At 39.0% G+C, this 24205-nt stretch overlaps 1 protein-coding gene across 8 annotated transcripts; it reads right to left on the bottom strand.

Moving 5' to 3' along the window:
- Positions 1-1821: 1821 nt before the first annotated feature.
- On the bottom strand, positions 1822-24000 carry LOC108606606. Of its 8 annotated transcripts, none has more exons than XM_017996869.2 (12): positions 23954-24000; positions 23230-23490; positions 18171-18317; positions 17108-17179; positions 11451-12231; positions 9837-9933; positions 8859-9774; positions 8233-8745; positions 6995-7093; positions 5516-5791; positions 4226-5455; positions 1822-4160 (listed from the first exon to the last, which is right to left on the bottom strand). In XM_017996869.2, exons 5-12 carry the CDS (start codon positions 11916-11918, stop codon positions 4100-4102), a joined length of 3660 nt encoding a protein of 1219 aa, XP_017852358.1. In that variant the 5' UTR covers positions 11919-12231; positions 17108-17179; positions 18171-18317; positions 23230-23490; positions 23954-24000; the 3' UTR covers positions 1822-4099. The 8 variants fall into 8 exon arrangements, with proteins under 8 accessions (XP_017852358.1, XP_033150511.1, XP_017852357.1 ...); XM_033294620.1 differs by lacking the exon at positions 23954-24000 and adding an exon at positions 23659-23791 and having other exon boundaries at positions 23226-23490; XM_017996868.2 differs by lacking the exon at positions 23954-24000 and adding an exon at positions 23659-23791.
- Between the last annotated feature and the right edge of the window lie 205 nt (positions 24001-24205).

Raw genomic sequence — 24205 nt, 5'->3', positions numbered from 1 at the left:
TTTTTTTTACATTTTTCAATTTTGAATGTTTTGCGTACAGTCTACAGTTATTTGTATAATATATATATATAGATATATGTATATATATACTATATACATTTGAAATTTTAATTGTTAATAATGACTAAAGTTTCCCATGTTGTATAAATTTCGAATTTTGTTTATAACTAAAAAATATATAATATATATCAATGCCAATTGAATTCAATGCCAATTGTTGTAAACATATTTTCAAACGTAGCTGCATACAAATGTATATATTCAAAATACATACATATGTAATTTGTACATCTATATAAATCCATTATGTATATATATATAAGTATATATAGTATGTATGTATGTATGTAATTTTTACATTTAATGGTACACACATAGGCATATATATTACCATACAACACTGCGCACACACATATATACGCACACACACACACACACACACACACTTCACACACCCACAGTCAAATCAAATGCAACTATGAAACGAGAATATTTCCAAGCTGGAAAACACATTAGCTTTACAACAAGCGATCCACTAATCACTCAGAGTTAAACACAACGTGCATCTTCTACATAATTCATAATTGCTTAACCTGGCTGGCCTGTGTGATTCTCGGGTGGTGGTGGTGGTGGTGTATACAAAAAGCTCAATAATGTCGTACAGTTTAAATCAAAATTAGACAATAAATTTATGTCGAATTTTCCTTTCCACTGTCTTGCCTTTTTACGTCTTTAAATGTTTAGTTAATAAATTTGCTATAACATTGAATGTACATAAGTTTTTTTTTCCTTTTTGGTTTTTTGTTTGCCTTTTTTAAATTATTGTTATAATTTTTTTTTGCAATTTGACAAATGGTCTGTATCGCGTTTTTTTTTTGTGTTGCTTTTTTTTTTTGCTTTTTGTTTTTCAATAAGAGAACGATTTTAATAACAACATTTTTGGTTTCGAATTTCCCATTTTTTTTTGTCTATGTGTATATGCTTTTGCATCTATGTAGAAGCTGCGACGCTCTTAGTTCTTAAATTTTTGTGTTTTAAGTGTACGCGCTTTGTTTCGAAACTTTCTATCTTGCAATAGAAATTAAAGTAAATATTTTCATGGCAATTGCAACACGCAACAAGATGTTTGTGTGTATTGCAGTTTGTTTGTATATAGTTAGTTATGTTCTGTTCTGCTGCTTTTGACTTTGGTTTACATTTAGATAAGTTATTAGATTTATTTTGTAACTTTGTGTATGGATCGCAATATTACTATAAAAATGGAGAGCTCTCTGCATCAAACCAAGTACTTAGTTTGGATTTGTTTTTATTGTAGAACATATCCTTAGCGTTTCTATCTTTTGATTCCTCAGTAACGTCAAGCCAGCCATACATAAACTGCAACTGTAAACATTAGTGCGCTTTGCCCAAAAGCAAGAGCTAACTGTACTTTACAAATACAATATAGTTAACAAAAAAATCTTACAATTATCATGCAATTATCTTCATTTTTTTTTGCGTTTTTTGTTTGCCTTTAAAGTGCGTTGCTCTAGTTTTAATTATCAATAACATGTACGGAACTTCTAATAAGTATTTATTAAGTTTTGCGGCTTCGTCAAGTACGAGCTTTCACTTTTGTTTTAAACTTTTATGTTTATGTTTTTTGCTGCGCTGTTAGTGCTTTTAAAGTAATCAATCTTTGCCTGTATTTTCAGTTTATAGGTTTTTTTTTTCATTTTGTTTAAAACTCTCTTTGAAATTAATAAATTTCTTTGTGTATATAATATTATACATATGTATATGCATATATAATTTTCTTCTTTTTTTTTTTTTTTGTTTTTTTTTGGCAATTTGTGACTTGTAAAGTCTGTAGAAACAAAGGCAAACACAAAAAGTAGTTACAAATAAATGAGCAAAAATTATATAAATTATGTAGTTTAGTTTTGCTCCGTAAGCAGATCTCAAAATGATCTTAAAGTATTTATTTTAGACAGTTTCAAACAGTTGTCAGTTGTTGTCTGCTGTTGGTTTTTGTTTTTTGTTGTGTTAAACTAGTTTTCATAAAATTTAAATTACTCGGATCGCATAAAGCAAAAAGTTAACGGTGGTTTCATGTGTACACATACTTATTCTCAAATTCATATGTATGTATGAGTATGCCGCTATTTATCTAACGGCTATAATAAACAACATCTTCAACTTCAACTTCATCTTCAATGTTTCTGCTTGTTATTAAGATTATTAATATAGGTATTTGTTTACATAAGTGCTGCGCCTGTAATTATGTGATGTTGTCTGTTGTCTGTATGTATTCGTATGTGTGAGACTGTCTGCGTGTGTGGGTGTGTGTGTGTGTGTGTGTGTGTGTCTGGCTGTGTGTTGTGTAGTTTGTATGGCATGCATATCAATTCTTCTTCTCATTCAACAAACACGTACCCACATTTTGATTCCACATTTTGTATGCCAACTTTTCAGTTTGTCAATCCTTCAATCAATCAATTGTTCGTTCGTTCGTTAGCATTCATTATTGATTAGCATATTTGGTTGAAGCTTGTTTTTTATACACTTAATTAGTTTTGCATAAAGACAGTTATAGTTACGAGTTACGAACACTACTTGTATTTTGTTTTTGTTTTAATTCCAAATACTGTACCAACAACAATTAGTCAAGCGATTTGGAAGAGAAGTTAGAGGGCAATTTGAAAGTAAACATTAATAAAACCTTTTGCATGTGGCAATGGCTCACGGTACACATAGTATTGGTTTGGCTTTTGTTTTTGTTTTTTGTTTTATCTCCATTCATCTTGCACACTATTTGCTTTGATTACACTTAATAGTTTTTAGGTTTTGGGTTTTGTAAAGTTTTCAATTGTCGCAAACAACCAGTAGTTATTCTTTTGTTTTTTTCCTTAAGCATCTTTGGGTATTTTTTTTTTTTTTTTGTTTCATTACATTTCGCTTTGATTCGCTTTGCGTTTTGTTGCACAGAACTTTTTATATTTGTTTTTAATTTGCTTTATACACTAACATACTTAGAAAGCATAGCTCATTTGGTTCTGATTGTTTAGGCAGTATGTTTTTGTATATTGGGAGTTGCTTTTCTGCTTACTAGTTGTAGTTTTAAACATACATACATATGTTATGTTATGAATAGTATATCAATGTCGATTCATGGATTAATTGCACATTTAAGCTTGACTTAGAGTTAAACAAAAAGCAGATTGATTGCATGCCTGGAATTAGTTATAGAAAGATTGACATGGCAATGAAAATTTAGTGTACATGCATTTGATGCATGTGTATGTGTGTCAAATTTTCATAGCATAGCAATTTGGGGCCTTTCTTCAAAATAGTTGCGTGCATGCGCGTGAATTTAAACGAATAACGAATACGGATACGAATATGTATAGCCATGATGTAAACACAAAGTAGTAGTTAACATATACACATTATGTATCATAAGTAGTTTGTGCGTTGGCTGATATAGCAAATATAGCTTAAATATGAATGCATTGCATACGTTTGTGCGCGAAATTTGAAATCACCTGACAGCCTAGAAATAGGCAACACATACTTAAGTGAACTGCAGCCGCAACAGCAGCCGCCGATGTAGAACATATAACATATATGTATGTGAATCGATCATGAACATGAGCATTCGTTCGTTCGTTCTTTCAGGTGAATGCTTTCTTTTAATTAATGCTTTGATTATTGACAATTACTCTTGTACGTGCTTGCACTATGTACTTTCATTTTAGTTTTGTATTTATTTGTATTTTCTTTTTGTTTGCATGTGTCGTGCTCTTTGTGCATTCAATTTCAGTTTGCTATAGCTTCGATAGTTACTCTTTATGCTTAGCTTAAGCTTAGGTTTTTTTCTTTTATACATACATACATATGTACAGTGGGTTAAATTGGATTGAAATCACATGTACAGAGATTAGCGTACATCATCATCATCATTAGTAGGTGTGTGTGTGTGTGTGTGCATAGTTATGAATGTATGCTGGGTATGTATGTATGTATGTTGTGCCTATTTCTTGTCCTGCTCCTGCTTGTCCTGCTTCTTCTTCTTCTTCAGCAGCTTATTGACAACGGACTTAAACACGTTGGCCTTTATTCATAAGTACCCCAAGGTGGCGTAGGTCTTGACGAAAGTGCCATCGCTAGTGCTCACATTGCTGCCAATCAGAAGAAAACATAGAATGTTTAAATATGCAAAACACAGTCGTGACTCTCAACCTACTCATCTTCCCAGGGACATACAGCATCGCCTCCAGCTGCGCCAGCTGCACCAGCTGAGCCACTGGCCTTCTCCTTGTCTTTCTCATCCAGCGAACTGTGCTTCTTTACATCTGAATTGCGCTTCTTGCGTCGACGACGCGTCTCCTCGCTGCCAGCCGATGCTGTGGGCGTTCTTAATGCTGCTGTCGCTGCTGCTTCTGATGCAGCTGCTGCGCCCTCCTCGTATAGCTCATCATCCACTGTATCCATATCGAGCACTGCTAGCGGCGCCATCGACGGCGCTGGTGTCGGCGCTGGCGGTATGTAGCCCAGCTGGCTATCGGTATCCGCTAGATCATCGTCGCCAAAGTGCATGCCCTCCTGGTATTCATCGGTAGTGGGCGACAGCTCGCCTTCGCCGCTCTCCTGCACCATTAGCTCCACTTCTACTTTGATGTCGCCATCATCATCATCATCATCATCATCATCATGATCCTTAGCTGGCTGCTCCACGCTGCTTGCTGCTGTCTTTAGTTCGGCTGGCTGCGCTTCCACATCGCCGCCAAAGTTCTGTGTCTCGATGAGCTCAATCTGCACTTCCTTAACTTCCGGCTCGGAATCCGGCTCGAGCTCTATCATTGGCTTCACCATGTTGCTGGGTGTAAGCGGACTCTCCATGCATAGCTCTGTCACGGTCGCAAACGTGGGCGTGCGCTGGCTGGCCAACACTCCGCCGGGCGAGCGGGCTGCATCTTTGGGTGGCGGCGTTATCTTTGTGACGGGCGGCGCTGGAATTTGCTTGATGGCTGGCATCGGCATTGGCGTTGGCGTTGCAGCCAACTCTGTGGCCAGGGACATGCTGCTGCGTTTCGTCTGCTCCTCGAGCTCAGCATTGCCCTGTGCCTTGATCTTGGGCGGCGGCGGCGTCTCCTTGAATATGTTGCTGGCGCTGCTGCTGCTCTCAGTTCTGGTAATGCAAGCCTCGCGTGCTTGCAACGGCGGAAAGCTGCTTTGGATAACCGGCGAGGTGCTGGCCGATGGAAAGTTGCCGCGTCCAAAGGCATAATCCGTGCCACTGCTGCCACCACCACCACCGCTGGACGTAAAGGAAACCGATGCACGTCGCTGCTCGGTCGTAATGGGCATCAGACGCTTCATGCCGGCTGCCTCGCCGCTGTCCACTGTATTCTGATGCCGTATGCCAAGATTGCGATGCATGCGCTCGGCCACATCGCACGTATCCGACGAAGTGCTGCAAAAGAAGCAACAAAGCATGAGCAGACGCTTAAGCCATAGATAAACAGCCACTTACCTGGACAGACGCAACGGCTGTGCGCCAGATTTGCTGAGCTTGGGCGTAACTTCTGTACGTGGTACGGCTGGAGCTGCGGCTGTAGCTGGAGCTGGAGCTGGAGCTGGGGCTGGGGCTGCGGGTGGGTCGCTCTCCTGCTCCCAAGGACAGATGGAGAGTTTCACTTGAGCGGGTGGCGTTGCCGGCTCGTCCCAGGGACAGACGGCACTAGCATTGGCCACGGGCATGCTCTCCGCCGTAGTCTCCAGATGCACAAACTTTGTATTGGGAGTTTCTCTGCGAGAAGCGTACAAATTAATTTGTTAGCTCAATTGCTTGATTGAGGCTGATTGACAAAAAAAAGGGTCTTGACAGAGTGAGAGAGAGAGAGAGAGACTTGAGAGCAACAATACGATACGATATTACGATATACGGCATACGGTATACGATATACGATAGTAGGAGTTGTTGATGTTGTTTTGATCACGCAACAATTAATTATATTTAATTAATTATATAGTACAGTATAGAAGTATAGAGGAATACATTTATGTATTTACATTGAAATATATATTGTAGTATGTATGGCAGGAGTAGGGGCGAGAGAGAGAGAGAGAGAGTGAGAGTGGGAGAGAGAACACACATTCCTAACAATAAACAACAGTTAACAATTTGGAGAGTTTGAAATTAATGCATATTGAAAGTTTTATGTTTTTTGTTGAGAGAAATGAAAAGAAATGAAAACCTGCGCTCTAACCCGTTCAACCAAGGCTTGGCAAAATATATGAAAAGTGAAAAGCTTTATGTGTATATGTGTGTGTGTGTGTGTGTGTGTGCTTACCACCGAAACGAAATGATTTGATTTGTGTTTTCGAACAACAACAACAACATTTATAAATATGAACAAAAAGAAACACTTACGTTTATGAAAAATATATTATTTCTGAGAAATTGTAATTAAATCAGTTTACGCTCCTCAATTCAATTTCAATTTCAAGTTCACAACGATTCCACGAAACATATTTTATATATTTTAATGGTTTTCACTCGATAGTTCGCTTTAAAATTGAAATTGTTAAACAATAGAGAGAGAGAGCCTGCCTGGAAAAGCTTTTTGGCAACAAAGGATTTAAATGCAGCATAGACATGTGAGTGTTAGAGTATTGGGGTAGGCTCAACATTTAGATAGGGAAAATAACAGCCGTATAGCTTACAAATAGAAAAAATGACACAAGAAATATAGAAACACATATAGTAGAGCAATATACATAGATAAGTGTAATTTTAAAAACAATAGCAATAGTTTATAAAATATTATAAAATCAACAATTTGTTTGCTATGCGACGCAACAGAGAACAAAGTTTTAGAATTAATTGAAAACATTGAACATTGAGCACATTGATATGTCAAATTTTAGTTTGTTGCTGTGTGTGTGTGTGTGTGTATGGTGGGTGGTGGGAGTAAAAGCAACGAGGCAAAAATCAAAATGAATATCTTACGGAATCGTATGTATGCTTCTATCACGCTTGCCGTAAGCAGCATATATTCCGGTATCCAAATGACCCTGCGGCATATCGCCCCGGTATATAGCATCGCTACTGCATATAACATGACATATGTATATATACGCAATTATTTTATATATATATATATGACATGTGTTTGTCATGTTTGTACAATATTCAGTGAAGTGAGATGCATTGTCAATTCGCATTAAATTTTGTATACATAATTATTTTTTGTTTTGTTTTTGTTGTTGTTGTGGTGGTGCGTTGCGTGAATTGAAAAAGGAAATATACAATTAATTACAAATATTGAAATCATATGTAATTTAATATTACACAACGAGTCGAGTCGCATAATAAACTTAAATAAAAATTTGCATTTTTATACACACACATCACTGTTGTGTTCTGTTCTGTTCTGTTCATCTGTCACACACAAAATTTATGCACACATATCCTTTGTTCAAATGTTCAAATGTCTCTCTCGCTTGTTTTTCGTCTCTTTGCATGCAACCAACTGCAGCAGTCACTAATTGGGACAACAATCCAATTAGCTACATTCCATCATATATATTGTATAACACACAAAAGTCTTATAATTTGGTTAATGAATTCGTTATATGCTATAAACTTGAAATTCCCTATTTTGTTGCAGTCTCGCATCAAATGCTATTTGCGTCGCTGAAATTGCATAAAATTGTCTTTAATTGGAGCAAATTCTTCTGCACCGAAACCCAGCAGAGAGCACACAGAGCTTATGCAATTTGCTAGATTCGGTTGCAAGGACACGGACAAAGCACTTGGGGATGCGTGGTTGAGTTGGGCTGGGTTTGGGTTTGGGTTGAGTCAACCTAATCTCTAACCTTGCTTAGTTCTTTATGCTATTTTGATAGTGCAGTGACGCAAATGAAGAAGCAAAGTTTTCATTTTATGAATGCTCACTAGCTATGTATAAATGTATAAATATAAAAAATAAGCGATGGGTGGGAGAACTTAATTCAAATGCAATTTATGAGTCGACCGGCCGGCCGGCCTGCTGCCAACTTTCAAGGCTAGCGACGCGTCCAAGTGGTAGAAAGGAATTGAAAATAATTATATAGCAAATGTTATGTATGCCCAACAAAATTTGCATTTAACAACAAATTTAGAACTGCACTAAGCCAATTTTATATATAGAATGGTTTGCAGCAAACGAAGACTTTGCGCTATTGCAAATTTAACTTAATTGTTACCTGTATGGAATCTCGCTGAGATTGCTTTGCGAGTGCGAGTGTGGCACCTTGGAGCCTGCATCTTTGTTCACACCAATGACCGCAAGTTCATGTGCCGAGCCAGTCAAGCTGCGATCACTGCCTCGCCGACGTGCCAGGCTGCCCGGTGCTGGTGGCGGTGGCTGCATTATGGAGCCACCGCCAACGCCGCCGCCGCCTCCTCCTTTGACCATGTCGCCCAGATTGGGTTGACTGGATAGCGCAGCGGTCATCTTTTTCTTGGCGCCACTGACACCGCCAAAGTTGAAGAAGCGCTTCTTATGCGACGGCTGAACGCCGCTGTCAATCAGACGCTTGAAGTGCTCGGAGCGCACAAAGCGTGGATAGCAATCCTTCTTTAGCAATAGCATATAGATGTGCTCCGAGGCGGAATCAAATGTGAAGCGTGACGGATGCTTCAAGCCACGCAGCACGCTCTCCATAGTTTTGCCATCGATATTGATCTCACAGGGAGCGCCCGGCTTGAGGAATTCTCTGCAAGGATGCAAGGTAAGAGATTAATGAAAAACATAAATGATGCACACAAGCGCACAATTGTTTATTTTGTTTTTGTTTTTGTTTTTGTGTGTTGGGCGATTATTACTCACTCGAATATCTCGTTGACCTTGCACGGCACTTGGGAGTGGGCGGAGCGACGCAAGCGATTGACAGCAATCCAGAATCTGATGTTCTCATGCGAATATTCCTTCTCGAGAAAGTTGGTGAACTCCTGCAGCCCAGTGGGATCGGAGACGAGCTCCTCTATGGATATCGCCCAGCGTTTGACGCGCTTCTCGGTGGGTACGTCCACATAGTTGCTGTTCTGCTGCCAGAAGGCAATGTCCTCGGTCACCCACGGATTCGAGGGCAGAGCCGCATGCAGAAAGGTATCGTATTCGCTAAAGGTCTCAGAGTATAGAACCAGAGACTCGCAGGCCTGTGACATCTTCATGCGTGTGCGATTCAGCGATTTGCTCAAGTAGTCCACCTCGCGTTGTATATCGTCGACGGTCTTCTTTTTGTTTGGCTTCGAGCCCTGACGATCACGCGATGGCACTGGGCATGGCTCCAGCGGTGTGAATTGTCCGGGCGGTGGACGGTGTACGCGCCAATAGGCGCGCTCTTGTGAGTCGCCAACGATCTTGTCGCCCTTCTTGCGCTCCTTGGCGAGGCGAACCTGCTCCTCGGCTTGCATTGAGATAAAGTCCCATTTGCCTTTAAGATTCTTATGCAGCGAGGCGAGCGCCTCGGCCTCGTAATCCTCGAGCGCATGGCGCTGCTTGTTGCGCAACGAGCGTTTGGCCAAATAGATGGCGTACTCGACATTATCCGGCGCCTTGTGCTGCCATGGCCAATAGTAGGGCGTCTGGAAGCGATATAGCGAAGAGTCGTCCTTGACAGTCAACGTCTTGGAGTCGTTCACTGGGAAAAAGTAGCCATGCAGGCATAACTGATTTGCAATATTCAATGCCTCCGACTCCTCGACGGTCAGACGATCCATGAGCCACTCGATCAAATCGTAGCCTAAAAACAATACAAATCGAAGCAATGGTTAACAACAACAATGTTGTTGTGTGTGGCCTTACCCATAAACGCATATGGTATGGAAGTGAGGAACATCTTTTGCTGGCGCACGGGCACACCATGCTCCTGATCCTGCATCTCACGCACCAGCATCTCCATCTGTCAAAGTAACACAAATATTGGCTGAGTAAACAAACTTAAATATATAAATACATGTTATGCATGTATACAACATAAATATTTTAAGCAGCTAAGCAATAACAACAAGTGGACAGGTTAAAGTTGGGCGCCACCAACATTTAAATACCTTTGAGAGTAGGGTATCGCAGCACACACGCAATGCACTCCACCAAACACATACACAACAAAACAGCTACCGCGTCACAGCTCGTTTTCGCTGTAAGCGTCAGCAGCGAAGTGCGCCGCTGCGTCGGCAGCGACGTTTTTATGGCGCGCGTCAGCACGTGCACCCGCTGTCTATATTGAAAATTGAAATGTGAATAATTCCTAAGGTTTTTATCCGATCGATTTGAAATTTTCACAATCGGTCGAAAACTGACCAGTCGTTTTTGTTATTTATTTAAAAAATTTTTAATTGGTAAAAATCGTTTGTTTTCGATTTGCGGGGGAGGGGGGGGGGAGGGAAAAAAAAAAATAAAAAAAAAAATAAATAAAAGACGGTAGTGTCCTGGATATAGGAGCACCTCCATACCAATTTTGGTTGCTCTAGCTCTTATAGTTGCTGAGGAAGCACTCATACAGACGGAGAGACGGACGGACGGACGGACGGACAGACGGACATGGCCTTATCGACTCAGCTCGTAGAGCTGATCAAGAATATATATACTTTATAGGGGCTGCCACGCCTCCTTTCCCTGTTACATACATTTGAGCAACTTCATAATACCCTTTTTCCATTTTTTACAAAAATGTCAAAGTGTATAAAAACAGCTCATTAGTCCGTCTGCGAAAAATATGCTTGTTGCCTTTATTTAAATTCTGGGAAGCAAATCAACACGAGCCGTTCTAGGAAGCGTGGGCTGCGTATAATGTATGTGCTGCTTAAACAAAGGAACAAACTTAATGTGGATTTAATAAGCTAATTGGTGTGACCCTCGAGACACACACACACACACACACACACACACACATATATCGTAATTCCAAATAAATTGTGCAATGAATGCAAAATACATTAAGCTTTATTTAAATCAAGGCGAACACACAGCAAAGAGTTAATTCAAATGAAAAAGGAAATCAAATGCGATTACATATGCACATGTGAAAATAATTGGTTCTTGATTCTACAGAAATTAAAATGCATCCACATAAATGCAGCACACAGAGTTAGAATAAAATGCATTGTGCTTTGACTGCAAATTTCATGAATTGCTGCTGCTGCTGCTTCTATTAATATTTAATTAATTAGCTATCGTCATGGCAACGGCCTAAGCTCAATGCATGCAAGTAAATTTATGCAAGCTCTAAAAAATGCCGACTGCAGTCAGCAGCAGCGTCAATTACATCAATCACTAATTGACGCCCAAGTTGCTTGGCTAACGAGCGTATATTAATTAGTGGCGTAAATCAATACCTCAACTTAATCACGCCCAACTCATGCATGCAACAACGGCGGCGCACTTGATTGCAACTTTAAATTTAAATATTGAACTCACCTTGTCGAAGGCCATGGGACGCGATAGCTTCTCAATTGTCTGCTGCGGATTTGTGGCAAGCAGACCGCTGGCGCTGGATATTGAGCCATGATGCTGATGGCGCGGATGTCCTGCCATCAGATGCTGTGGATGCGGATGCTGCGGATGCTGTGGATGCCCATGATGCATATGATGCTGGGCATGATGATGGCCCACGGAGCTGCCGCTAAACGCAGTCGCTGCTTGGGTTGTGGCACTTATGGCCGTCGCGGTGGCGGCCAGCGCTGGACTGCAGCCGCTGTGCTCTGCATTGTTGTTGCCGCTGGATACCTCCAGCTTTTGTAGACTGAGCGTGGTTGGCTTTAATTGCGTAGCCAACTGTTGTTGTTGTTGTTGTTGTTTTTGTTGCGCGTCTGCAGCTGCAACTGTCTGTTGACGTAACACCAGCTGCCGGTCCCTATCCGGCGGCAAACCGCCGTGTGGCTCCATAACAGCGTAGGAATTGCCAAGCTGGCAAACCTAAAGAAAAAAAACTCTGACAACTGCTGCTGCTGCTGTTGCTGTTGCTGTTGCTGGCGTCTGTCGCTGCCGCTGACACTTAATCTATGTTTACTCTTCGTAGTAGTTTACTCCTTGCGTCTTATTCTTATTTAGTTTAATTGAATTCTTTGTTCAACTTGTTGCAGTTCTTGCCTCGTGTCTTCTTCTTAGCGGCTGAGCTTGACGACTTAACGCTTACGTTTGCAGCTTACGGACTTGTGGCTTTGCAATTTCTTGTGGTCATCCAAATCCCATCATGTTCCTGTGTATAAAAATGTTTGCTTTAAGTTTTACGTCAATCAACCAGCAGTCTGTTGGCAATATTGTTTGGTCTATGCAACATTTCAATTGGAAATTAAATTCAAACTCTTAAATGCACAGAACTAAATGCATATTTACGTTATTGCTCAGTTATATTAATATCAATCAGCATGTTAATGTATGGGCTATGCTCTCGCTAAATTTCATAAAATTCAATTTTACTGTTTTATATCATTTTTATTTAAGACTTTCATGCCTCGCTACAATCGTGAGATGCATCTGAGCAAAACTGCATGAAAATTTGGAAAATCTAAGATTTTAGTTTTTTTTTTTGGCAAAAACGTGATGTAACCCCTTTGAATTTTTTCCAAAATTGATGCCATTTCATATAACTTTTTAACTTTGAGATGCTAAATCTCTGCCGAAAAAAATCTGTGTACAGAGTTTACTCATGAGATTGTAAATAAATACATGCTATTGCGTTCGATCAATAAAAAATTGTTTTTGAAATGGTTATGGCAACAAAACCAATGCTGAAGAGTAACATTTTGTTTAATTTCAAACTTTGCAAAGCTATCCAAATGCTTATACGTCTATATGTTGGCGTGGAAAGCACAATTAAAATGAGTATAAGATTGTATGATATAAAAATTATTTGACAAAGTTATGAACAAAATAGCAAAACAATCAAGACAAATTTCAGTGAAATATCGCTTTTTAATAAGCAATAATTCAGCGAAACGGCATCCGATTTCAAAGCTTTATGCATTGTTAGACTCGTGAGATGCATCATAAATAAACTGCATTCAAATTTGGAAATTGTAAGATTTTCGATTTTTTGGCAAAAAACGTGATGTAACCCCTTTGAATTTTTGCCAAAAATCAGGCGGTTTTCATTTCTCATCATCAGTTTCTAACTTTGAGGAGCTATATCTCAGCCAAAAGTGATCGGACAAAATAGTTTTTTAGCTTAATTTACTCATAAGATTGTAAATAAACATATGCTGTTGTGTTTGATCAATAAAAAATGGTTTGGACAAAGTTATGGCAACAAAACCAACCCTGTAAAGCTACTTTCTCTTTATTTTCAATCTTTGGAAAGCTATAACTCAGTTTAAAAAAAATCCGATTATATTGTTATATACCATTTCATTTTGGTATTGAAAGCACAATACAAATGAGTATAAAGTTGTTTTATATAAAAATTATTTGGCAAAGCTATGAACAAAATAGTAAACAAACAAGACAATTTTCTGTCCAATATCCAACTTTAATAAGTTATAATTCAGAGAAATGGAGTCAGATTTCAAAGTTTAATGCCTTGTTAGACTCGTGAGCTGCATCATAACCAAGCAGCATTAAAACGGAAATTTTCGATATTTTGGCATAAAATGCAGGGTTGCCCCTTGCTAAAAATGCGAAAAGTTGTAATATATTAAACAAAATGATACAACTTTATTTTTAACTTCAATACGAGCATAAAGAATCGGATATTTTTTAAAGAAGTTATGACAAAAAAAACCAATGCACACAACTTGCTTTTGTTACAAATAACAAACAGTTGTTACACCAATAAGAAAAGGTTGTTCCAAACGGTTTTTGATGCAACACAGCCTTCGGTTGTTGATGAAACAATTGATTGTTGATGTAGATCAACTCCTTTAGTTCTAACAACAACAATTATTGTTAACGTGCAACGTATTGTTGTTGATGTAAATCAACAGCCTTGGTTGTTGATGTACAAAACAAACAACCTTTGGTTGCTGATGTACAAGACAAACAACCTTTGGTTGTTGATGTACAAATAATCAACCAAAGGTTGTTGATGTACAAGACAAACAACCTTTGGTTGTTAATGTACAAAACAAACAACCTTTTGTTGCTGATGTACAAGACAAACAACCTTTGGTTTTTAATGTACAAACCAACAACCAATGGTTGTTGATGTACAAGGTAACAACCAATGGTTGTTGATGTGCAAGTAAACAATCAATGGTTGTTGATGTACAAGTAAACAACCAATGGTTGTTGATGTACAAAACAAACAACTAATGGTTGTTGATGTACAAAACAAACAACTAATGGTTGTTGATGTATGAACAAACAACCTATGGTTGTTGATGTACAAAATAAGCAACCTATTGTTGTTGATGTACAAGCAAACAACCAATGGTTGCTTTGAACATCAACAACAAATCGTTGAGTTGTACGTATTAGGAAAAGAACTAAGTTCAAGTTGAATGTAACAGTTTAATTCGAATTGGGTATAACTGAAAGCTGGATAATAGGCGTAGGTAAGTCTGGTGGACAAACAAGGTAAGTAAGGTAAGTGTTTTCTCATTGGCAGACTGCAGCGAACGACAATCTTAACTGGAGAAAAAAAATAGAGTTACATCAATAACTAAAATTTGTAACATCAATACCAAGCGGTTGCGTTGTTCAAGCTTTGAAAGGTTGAAGTTCAGCGACAAAAAGCCCGATAAAACTAAGTTAGACCATTTTATATTGGCGTTTCAAATACAATTCAAATGAGTATAAGCATGTTTGATTTAAGAATCTTTTACTAAAGATATAAGCAAAAGAAACAAAGCAAATTTCTGTTAAATATCCAACTTTGATAAGCAATTATTCAGCGAAACGGCGTCCGATTTCAGAGTTTTATTCATTGCTAGACTCGTGAGATGCATTCCAATTAAACTGCATTCAAATTTGAAAAGTCTAAGATTTTCGATTTTTTTTGGCAAAAAACGTGATGTAACCCCTTTGAATTTTTGCCAAAAATCAGCCGTCTTATTTCTCATCAGTTTCTAACTTTGAGGAGCTATATCTCAGCCAAAAATGATCGGACTAAATAGTATTTTAGCTTAATTTACTCATGAGATTGCAAATAAACTTTTGTGTTTGATTGATAGAAAAATTGTGTTGACTAAGTTATGGTAGTAAAACCAATGCTGCAGCCTGACTTTTTGTTTATTTTCCAACTTTGAGAAGCTATAACTCAGCTTAAAAAAATCCGAGTCAGATGTTTGTTTACCTCATAATTGTTGGCATTGAAAGCACAATTAAAATAAGAATAAAATTTTATGATATAAAAATTATTTGGCGAAGTTATGAGCAAAATAATAAACAAACATGACAATTTTCTGTTGATTATCTAATTTTGATAAGCTGTAATTTAACGAAATGGCATCCGATTTCAGAGTTTCATGCCCCGTTAGATTCATGAGATGCATCTCAATTAAACTGCATTTAAATTTGGAAGTTGTAAGATTTTAGGTTTTTTGGCAAAAAACGTGATGTAACCCCTTTTATGGGCATGGGCATTTAAAGGTTTTCAAGTACTTTTTAACTTTGAGCAAGGTATATCTCGGCAAAAAAAAATCGCAAGAAGTGTTTTTAGGCTTAATTTACTCATGAGAATAAATAAATATATGCTGTTGTGTTCGATTAATAAGAAATTGTTTTTGAAATAGTTATGGCAAGAAAACCAATGCTGACGAGTAACTTTTTGTTTAATTTCAAGCTTTGCAAAACTACAACTCAGCTAAAACAAATCCGATCCAAATGCTTTATGCGTCTATATGTTGGCGTGGAAAGTACAATTAAAATGATGAATTAGATTGTATGATATAAAAATTATTTGGCGAAGTTATGAACAAAATAGTAAACTAACAAGTCAAATTTTTGTGAAATATCGCCATTTTGATAAGCCGTAATTCAGCGAAATTGCATCAGATTGCGGAGTTTTATGCATTGTTAGACTCGTGAGATGCATTCCAATTAAACCGCATTCATATTTGGAAAATCTAAGATTTTCGATTTTTTGCCAAAAAACGTGATGTTACCCCTTTGAATTTTTGTCAAAAATTTTGGCATCTTCATTTCTTATCACTTTCTAACTTTGACAACTTATATCTCAGCCAAAAAAAATCGGAGGAAAGAGTATTTTAGCTTAATTTACTCATTAGATTCTAAATAAATATATTCTGTTGTGTTTGATTGATGAACAAATTATTTAGACTCAGTTATGGTAGTAAAACTAATGCTGCAGACTGACTTTTTGTTTATTTTCCAACTTTGAGAAGATATAACTCAGCTTAATAAAATCCAAGCCAGATGATTTTTACATCATATTGTTAGCGTTAAAAGCACAATTAAAATGAGTATAAATTTGTATGATATAAAAATTAGTTGGCGAAGTTATGAACAAAATAGTAAACCAACAAGACAAATTTCTGTGAAATATCGCACTTTGATAAGCCGTAATTTGGCGAAATATCTTGGCAAAAAAACGTGATGTTAAATTTTTGCCAAAAATGATGCCGTCTTCCGTTCATATCACTTTGAGAAGCTATATCTCAGCTAAAAAAAATCGTACTGTAGTTATTTTAGGCTTAATTAACTCATGAGATTGTTAATAAACATATGCTGTTGTGTTTGGTCATTAAAAAAATTCTTTACACCAAGTAATGGCAATAAAACCAACGCTGCAAAGCTACTTTTGGTTTATTTTCAAGTTTTCAGAGGCTATAACTCAGCATAGAACAATTCGATTTAACTGTTCTTAACCATTTTATGTTGGTGTTGAAAACACAATTAAAATGAGTATATGTATGCCTTAAAGAATTATTTACCGATGTTATGCACAAAAGAGTGAATAAACAAGAAAAATTTCTGTTGAATATCAAGCTGTAACTCAGCGAAATGGCATCAGATTTCAGAGTTTTATACTCGTGAGTGCACTTTAATAGAAATTTATAAAATTTCAAGTCTTGTTAATTCTAATTCCTATTTCTTTCTATACTTATTTGGCTTGCATTATAGCGTGATATCTTATGTAATTGAGTGAAAAATCATTTATCTAATGGATATTTTACCTGTTTTCAATTTGTCCAAGAATATTTGATAGGGTAACAAGATTTTTAGGCTGTTCTTGCTGTCCAGCTGTTCTGAAAAAAGAAAACAAAAATAACTAATTAAATATTGAAGAAAGATATTTACTAATATTAAATTTCAATATGTATAAAAAAGCTTATCTCGCTGCAAATTGTTTACCAACAACTAGCGCTGCATATTTATGTACAATAATAGAGCAGCAAAATAAAATAAACAAATAAATCTTAGCTTAAATACTATTTTGCAAGTTTTATTGCTTAGAGAGAGAGAGAGAGAGAGAGAGAGAGAGAGAGAGAGAGAGAGAGCATAGCAAAGTAAGAGTGAAGCAATGTCAATGTCAATGCAGTCAAAGCGCTCAAAGTTCTATGCAAGGGCAGAGCTGTGGGCAGCGCAGCTAGCAGAGCTTTTGATGTAGCTGGGGGAGGGGGGAGCACAACCGAAAGTAAGTGAGAAACGAAAAAGAACAGTTATGTTTGCACAAACCTTGCGGGCACATTTCTCTTCTCTACTGCGCGACGGCGCAATGCGAATATTAAATTTAGCTTTCCATTAGACTTTACACTGCACTACACGGTCTACAACTTACACTGCATTGCATGCTACACTGCACTGCACACTACGCATAATTAAAATGGGCAAAAGCTAAATATATATAAGCTATGAGCAAAGAGAAACAAGCTAAGCAACTAACTGCATGAAAATTTATTGACTGCCAAACATTACTAAACAGCTGACTTATGCCTTATATAATGAGTAAGTTTAATTACGTTTTGCATTATAATTGAATGAGCGAAATCGAACATCGAAACTTAACAAATTGATTTGATTTGTGTGCAACAGTTTTGACTTTTGTTGCTTAATTATTATAAACTAAGCCAAGCTGATAAGTATGCTTGATGAATTTTGAGTAACTAAATAAGTAAAAAAATAAACTAATGTACGCTCAATGAAAAATTGCCTATCAAGCTTAACCAAATTCTTTAAATGTTGACACAATTGTATGCTTCATGTCTCTTAGCGTGTGTTTATTTGTTTAAAACTTACAATGTTTCATTTTTAGCTATTTTTATGCTGTTTGCTATATGGCTTCAGTGTGTGGCGTTCGAACAGCATTTATAGGCTTCAATATTTCCAGCCCATACAAATGCAATTTGCTTAAAAGTGTGTTGTTGTTATTGTTGTTGTTGTTGTCTGCAAAGGTAAAAAGGTTCTATTATTAGACATTGTATTAAATGCAGCATTTAAAATTGCACAAAGCCTAATTGTCCTTTGTCATTGAAATGCAGCGAGCAGTGACCAAAGCACTGCCCCTACACTTAAGTTGTTATGATTTAATCAATACTGTTTACTCGCAAATGCAGCCAGGTAGTGCACACACACACACACACACAGACACAGACACACACGCTAAGTAGACGGTACTTAGTGGCATGCATAATAGTTCCGCCCAACACCCCAAAGGCCGCTTGACTTGGCTCTGTGGGTTGCGTCTTTGCTTTGATGCCGTTGTGGCCCCAACAGAATGGAACAGAGCAGAGCAGAACGGAACACAATGCATCCACATCTACATCCACATCCACATCCACAACGGCATCGACATCGATCGAGATATTAAATGTTGATTAAGCACATGTACTTGTAAATAGCTATTAGCTAATTAAGCAGCTTAAGTTCTATTGTCAGCCGACCCCAAGCCCCCAATTTGTGTCGCTGTGCCTGTGTGTGTGTCCCCGTGTATGTGTGTGTGTGTGTGTCTCATTAACTATTTAAACTGCCGCTGTGATTGCCTGAACTGCGACCGAGTGTTTAGGCATATCTAAATTTAGTTTGCAACACAATTTGGGGGCGCAACGCAATGTTGCAAATTGTGAAATTCACACAGTGCTTGGCACATTCTTTAGTGCTAGGCCAGCGATCGCAAATGCATTTGCTTATATTGATTTCATTTTAACTAAACTATGATTTCAAACAATACTCACTATTGCATTTAGTTTTGGATCCGTAGCTCTTATTTTATAGGACGCCAGCCTTTTCCCCAGAACTGCGCTCACACACAGGCACAGGCACAGGCACACGCACACACATATACACACAGAGAGAGAGAGAGAAAGAGTGAGCAGAGGAAAGGAGAGAGCAGATAGAGAGAGTGAGAGAGAGAGAGCGTTTGATAGAGTCGGTTGCAGTCGGAGCAGCAGCTTCACATCAAGTCGAAATCACAATCCAAATCCAAGTCTAGCTCGAAATCCAAGAGCGCAGTTTGTCTATGTATATGTGTATCTATATATGTTATGTGCCTGCGTGTGTGTGTGTGTGTGTGTGTGTGATGACGCGCGACGCACTGGACAAGCTGAAGCTGTCGCTCTTGCTGACGTAGTGTCCAGCGGGCGTTGCTTGGTGTGTGGTGTAGGTGAGAGTTGTCCCCGTTGCAATGGCAGCCGTCAAGGGCTTTAATTGAATTGATTTGGATTTTAATTTCGTGCGCAAATTATGTTTTCACTCTTCCTTGTACGGCACGTAGCCGTTTCCATTTGCAAATTACCTGCTAACGCAGCTCAAAGTTGTTGTTTGTTTTTTGTTGCTTGTTGCTTGCAGATTGTTTCGTTTTTATTTATTTTGATATATGTACGATGCGCGGTCAATGCAAAGCTCTGAGCTCTGAGCGCCGGTGCCCGATGCCCGATGCCCGGGAGTCTGCAGCAATTTGTTGCATTGCTGTCAGCGTCAGCAGCTAAATCGAATTGAATCGTGTCCGTCGCCGAGTTGAGTTGAGTTGCTGGTGGAGAGTTGAGTCGAGTCGCGGCGTTGTCGGTTTTAGGTCGGAAGCGGGTTTCAAACTGTTGGCAAATGAGTTTCCGGTTGCGAAGGAGGTTTCCTGACGTCGCAGTCGTTTCCTTAGTACTCGTTGTTGCTTTTGTAGTTCTTATTGTTGCTGCTGCGACTGCTGCTGCTGTAGTCAGTCGTCGGTACTTAGGGCATGTATTTGTTGCTCATTTGCTCACACACACATACACACCACACACCACACACACACATACGAACACAAATACACGAGCGCGAACGCATATTGCAAAAGTTGATTTATTTGTATACGGCGCCTTTGACTTGGCTCACATTTTGCTTGTGCATAATTTCACGAATATTTGTCTATTTTAAAGCCCCACAGCACAGTAGTGTGCGTGCGTGTGCGTGTGCCTATGCCTGTATGTGTGTGTGTTCGTGTGTGGGCGGCTGTATGTTAATGAGACGCAAGTCTGTGCATAAATTTATAAACGCATGCATATGCATGCACACACACACACACACACAGAGACTGAGTCCTTTTTTATACAATTATTTTTGCTGCAGAGTAGACAAAAAAAAAAACAAACAAAAAAGAGAGAGAAGAGAAAGTAGCGCACATAAGTGATTAGATTAGATTAACAATGTATTGGAGCTCAACAGCAACAGCCAAAAAAATATAACAAAACAATAAACTGACAATGAGTGCACATTGCGTATACTTAATATTGCGCATACGTACATACGCAGCTCAGACACTTTGCGTTGTGTTGCACAAATTGCAAGCTCAAATCAAATTAATAAATAGCTTAACTGTTGCAGAGGCTTGATTTGCGCTTTCTGCACACTACACTTGGCGTATACTTAATATTGCGCATACGTCGCATAGGCAGCTGCACTTTTGCAAGCAATTTGCTTTGCTGAGAAAGCAATTGCAATAAAATCAATTACTTCATATGAATTATTCATGCAGTTGAAATACCGAAAAGCGCACACACACACACAGAGACACCCACACAGACTTGAACACAAACACTAACTGTGATGTGGATGTGAATATATTTCAATATTAATATCAATGTCAATGCCAATGGTGCAGGCAAAGTTTTGACTGATTCTGCTGCGCTCAGTGCTCTACTCTTATGTGTGTGTGTGTGTGTGTGCATGTGTGTCCAATGTGTGTGGAAGTTGTTCTTGTTGTGCAGCCTAGAGTCAGTGGCAAAATGAATGGCAGGCAATTGCAGAACAGAGATAGCAATAGCTGAGAGATATAGAGTGGGAGTTGGCCGCAGTCTGCGGAAAACAGCTGAGGCGCCGTCACAGGCTATTAATAGAATTGCCCAAGACTGCTGCCACTTCCACTGCCAGCGCTGCCAACGCTGCTGCTGCTGCTGCCACTGCTGACAACTAGCAAAGTACATATGTACATATGTATTTGTATATGCATGTACTAGCTGCTACCTCCATGCATACTACTGCCAAACTAACCTTCACTCTGTGTGCTCTCTATGTGTGTGTGTGTGTGTGTGTGTTGGTGTGTGGGTGGCTGCCTGAGTGACTTTCAACGCGCAAGACAGGCAGCCAGGCGGCCCGGCAGCCGAAGCACACCGCAGAGCCAAAGCCAGAGCATAGCATAGCAGAGCCGGACAGGACAGCAAAGCTCAGCAGCAGCAGCAGCAGCAGCAGGACAACCTTGAGCTGTCAGAGCTGCAATATCGATGCGGATGCATTTACTACTCGCAGCTTTAAAGTTTAGGCCATCCAAAAGCAACAAAGACGTCTTAAGTGCACATAAATCGCTTTTTATCGATTTCGTTCTCTATGCGCTAAGCTCGCCAACTTGATCTAGTTGAACGAAAGACAACAGCCTAACGAATTTTTAGCCATTGTATAGTTCTTTATTTTTTTGTTAACTTATAATCTCAGGCGCTGTCGCTCTGCCGCTCTGTCTCTGACGCTGCACAATTAAGGGCAAGGCATTTAAATAATGAGCCATGCTTGAGCCGCTCGGATAAGCCCACAGATTTGCCAAAAGGCATGCATATATATGTGTGTGTGTGTGTGTGTGTGTGTGTGTGTGTGTGTGTGTGTGTATATGTGTATGTGTTTGTTTGTATGTATGCTTTGCATATTTATTTGTGCACGTTTTTGAATTTGCTTTTAGCTACTTACACTTAGCGCAAGAGAGCAAACAAACTTCAAATGAGCATTGTGTGCTGCTCTTGAAACGGGATTAAGCGCGTTCCACAGCTTGCACATTCTTGCCAAACGTTTCAAAGTCAAAGTCGTTAGCGACGAACTTGTCGCCTGTTCAAATTACGCACTTGCTGCTGCTGCTGCTGCTGCTGCCCCGAAAAACGAATTTCGTTAGCACAGGCCCGAAGTGCAGCCCGCCCGGCACGACTATGAAATACCCTTTGTATGCAACAACAACAACAACAAGTGCAATTGCATGCGTATGAGTACGTGGGCGACTCTAAATGCGCACTAGCCATTGGTGCTGCTGCTGCTGCGTCTTCCAGGCATTTTTATGACTGTGGGTGTAAATCGTTTTCATCGATTTGCAGTGTAGCGCGCTTGACGCTTCGCCTGGCAGCTCTGGGCGCTGACGGCTGACACGGGCGAGCGGCGGCGGCGGCGGCAATTTCAAAATGTAAAAACAAAAGAAATGCTCTGTTTGTTTGTTTGCTTGTTTGTTTGTATGTGTGTGTGCAGCCTATGGCCAAAATTTTTTGTATAAACGCAAACAAGACAGAGCCTGAACGCTCTATGGGTGCTCTGGCTATATTGACTCGTTTTGTTGATGCTGATCAATTATAAACACACATACATACATATTACACTGCCAGCCGAAAAAAACAGCATTAAACAAACAAACACGCACACATACCTGTATACACATACACACACACACATATATATACAGTATATATAGTGGGGCGCTAGATAGTTGGGTCAAACAACAAATATCAAATAACAACAAAAGATTTTATGAGCACGCGCGTTTACTTAAATTTGTTGTTCGTATATATTGTACTTAAGGCAAAAGGCACAAAATGCACACACACACACACACACATAGTATAATGTCATAGATTAGCGCAAACATAACGGTTTAATAAAGATAACAACAATAACAACAGGCAAAGTAAAGTACGCGCATAAACAAATTCATTGTCAATGCTAAAGCCACTCGCTCTGCCTTATGTACATACATACAAAAATCATTGCTTAACTACACACACACACACACACACATAGAGTATATGTTTATATACATACATATATTGCTTGCTTTTTTTTTTTTTTTTGACTACGTACGTACATCTGTATATAATTTGCGTATACGCCACTGCTGGCTGGCTGGCTGGCTGGCTCGTTGGCTCGTTGGCTGCTGGGGGGTGGTCTAGGGGGAGCTGTTGGCGTTGGGCACCCTTTGCCTTTGCTGGTTTTGCAACTTTTTTTTTTTTTGTTTTTTTGGGTGGGGAGTGGGGCTGGTGTTGGGGGTTTTGTCTGTTTAGTTATTTCACTATAATTTGCTCACGAAACAAAAAAGTTTTGCACAAGTTTTGTTTATCATACATTTCTGTAATTCACAGCACAGAAAAAAAAAGAAGTAAAATCAAATTATTATACGTACTCTGGTATCGAAAAAAAAAAAAAAAATGTAACAAAAATTTTATGCACTTTTAGCACACACAGCGCGTTTCGTTTGCGTTATTTGCAATATTTCTTTATCTATTTATGTATGTACACTGGTTGTTGGTGTATGGATGGGAACTATGCGCTGCTCGGGCTGTTAGTTTATTATTTATTAGAGAAATTAGCTTTGGTTGCGCCTTTTGCTTTTTTTTTTCCTTTTTTTGTTGCTTAGCGGTTTGAACTGTTTTTTGAGTTGCAGCGTTTTTCGTTTGCTATTTGCTGCTTTTTTGATTTTTGTTTAATATTATTTTGCTGTTTTCTGTGCTGCTGCTTTTTTTTTTTTGATATTTTATATGCCTTCGGTGGTGTTTCTCTAAACACGCCGTTAGCACGGGCAAACGACGTACGCACGACAAGGACGTCCGCCGCATACGACATTCAAAGCCTGTGTCCGCGGTTAGAAAGTGTGGAAAATAGATTTTCCTGCTGCTGTTTGCTGTGCCTGCTGCCTCAGCTGCGCAGTCGAGAGCGAGCCCCAGAGCACAACAATTGCGCGAGCAGAGAGAGAGAGAGAGAGAGCCGCCCGCGCTAGCGAGAGCTGCATACACATAACACAGACGCACGCACGCACACACACACACACACAGGCAGACACACAT

The sequence above is a fragment of the Drosophila busckii genome, chromosome X (genome assembly GCF_011750605.1).
Source record: "Drosophila busckii strain San Diego stock center, stock number 13000-0081.31 chromosome X, ASM1175060v1, whole genome shotgun sequence".
Classification (NCBI taxonomy): Eukaryota; Metazoa; Arthropoda; class Insecta; order Diptera; family Drosophilidae; genus Drosophila; species Drosophila busckii.
This window is presented reverse-complemented; position numbering and strand designations above follow the sequence as displayed.

Coding starts and splice junctions, on each gene's coding strand:
- LOC108606606 (XM_017996869.2), bottom strand. CDS start 11,918: ATGGAGCCACACGGCGGTTTGCCGCCGGATAGGGACCGGCAGCTGGTG. Junction 9,934..11,450: donor GTCCCATGGCCTTCGACAAG/GTGAGTTCAATA, acceptor TTACTTTGACAG/ATGGAGATGCTGGTGCGTGA. Junction 5,456..5,515: donor CAGCCGTTGCGTCTGTCCAG/GTAAGTGGCTGT, acceptor CTTCTTTTGCAG/CACTTCGTCGGATACGTGCG.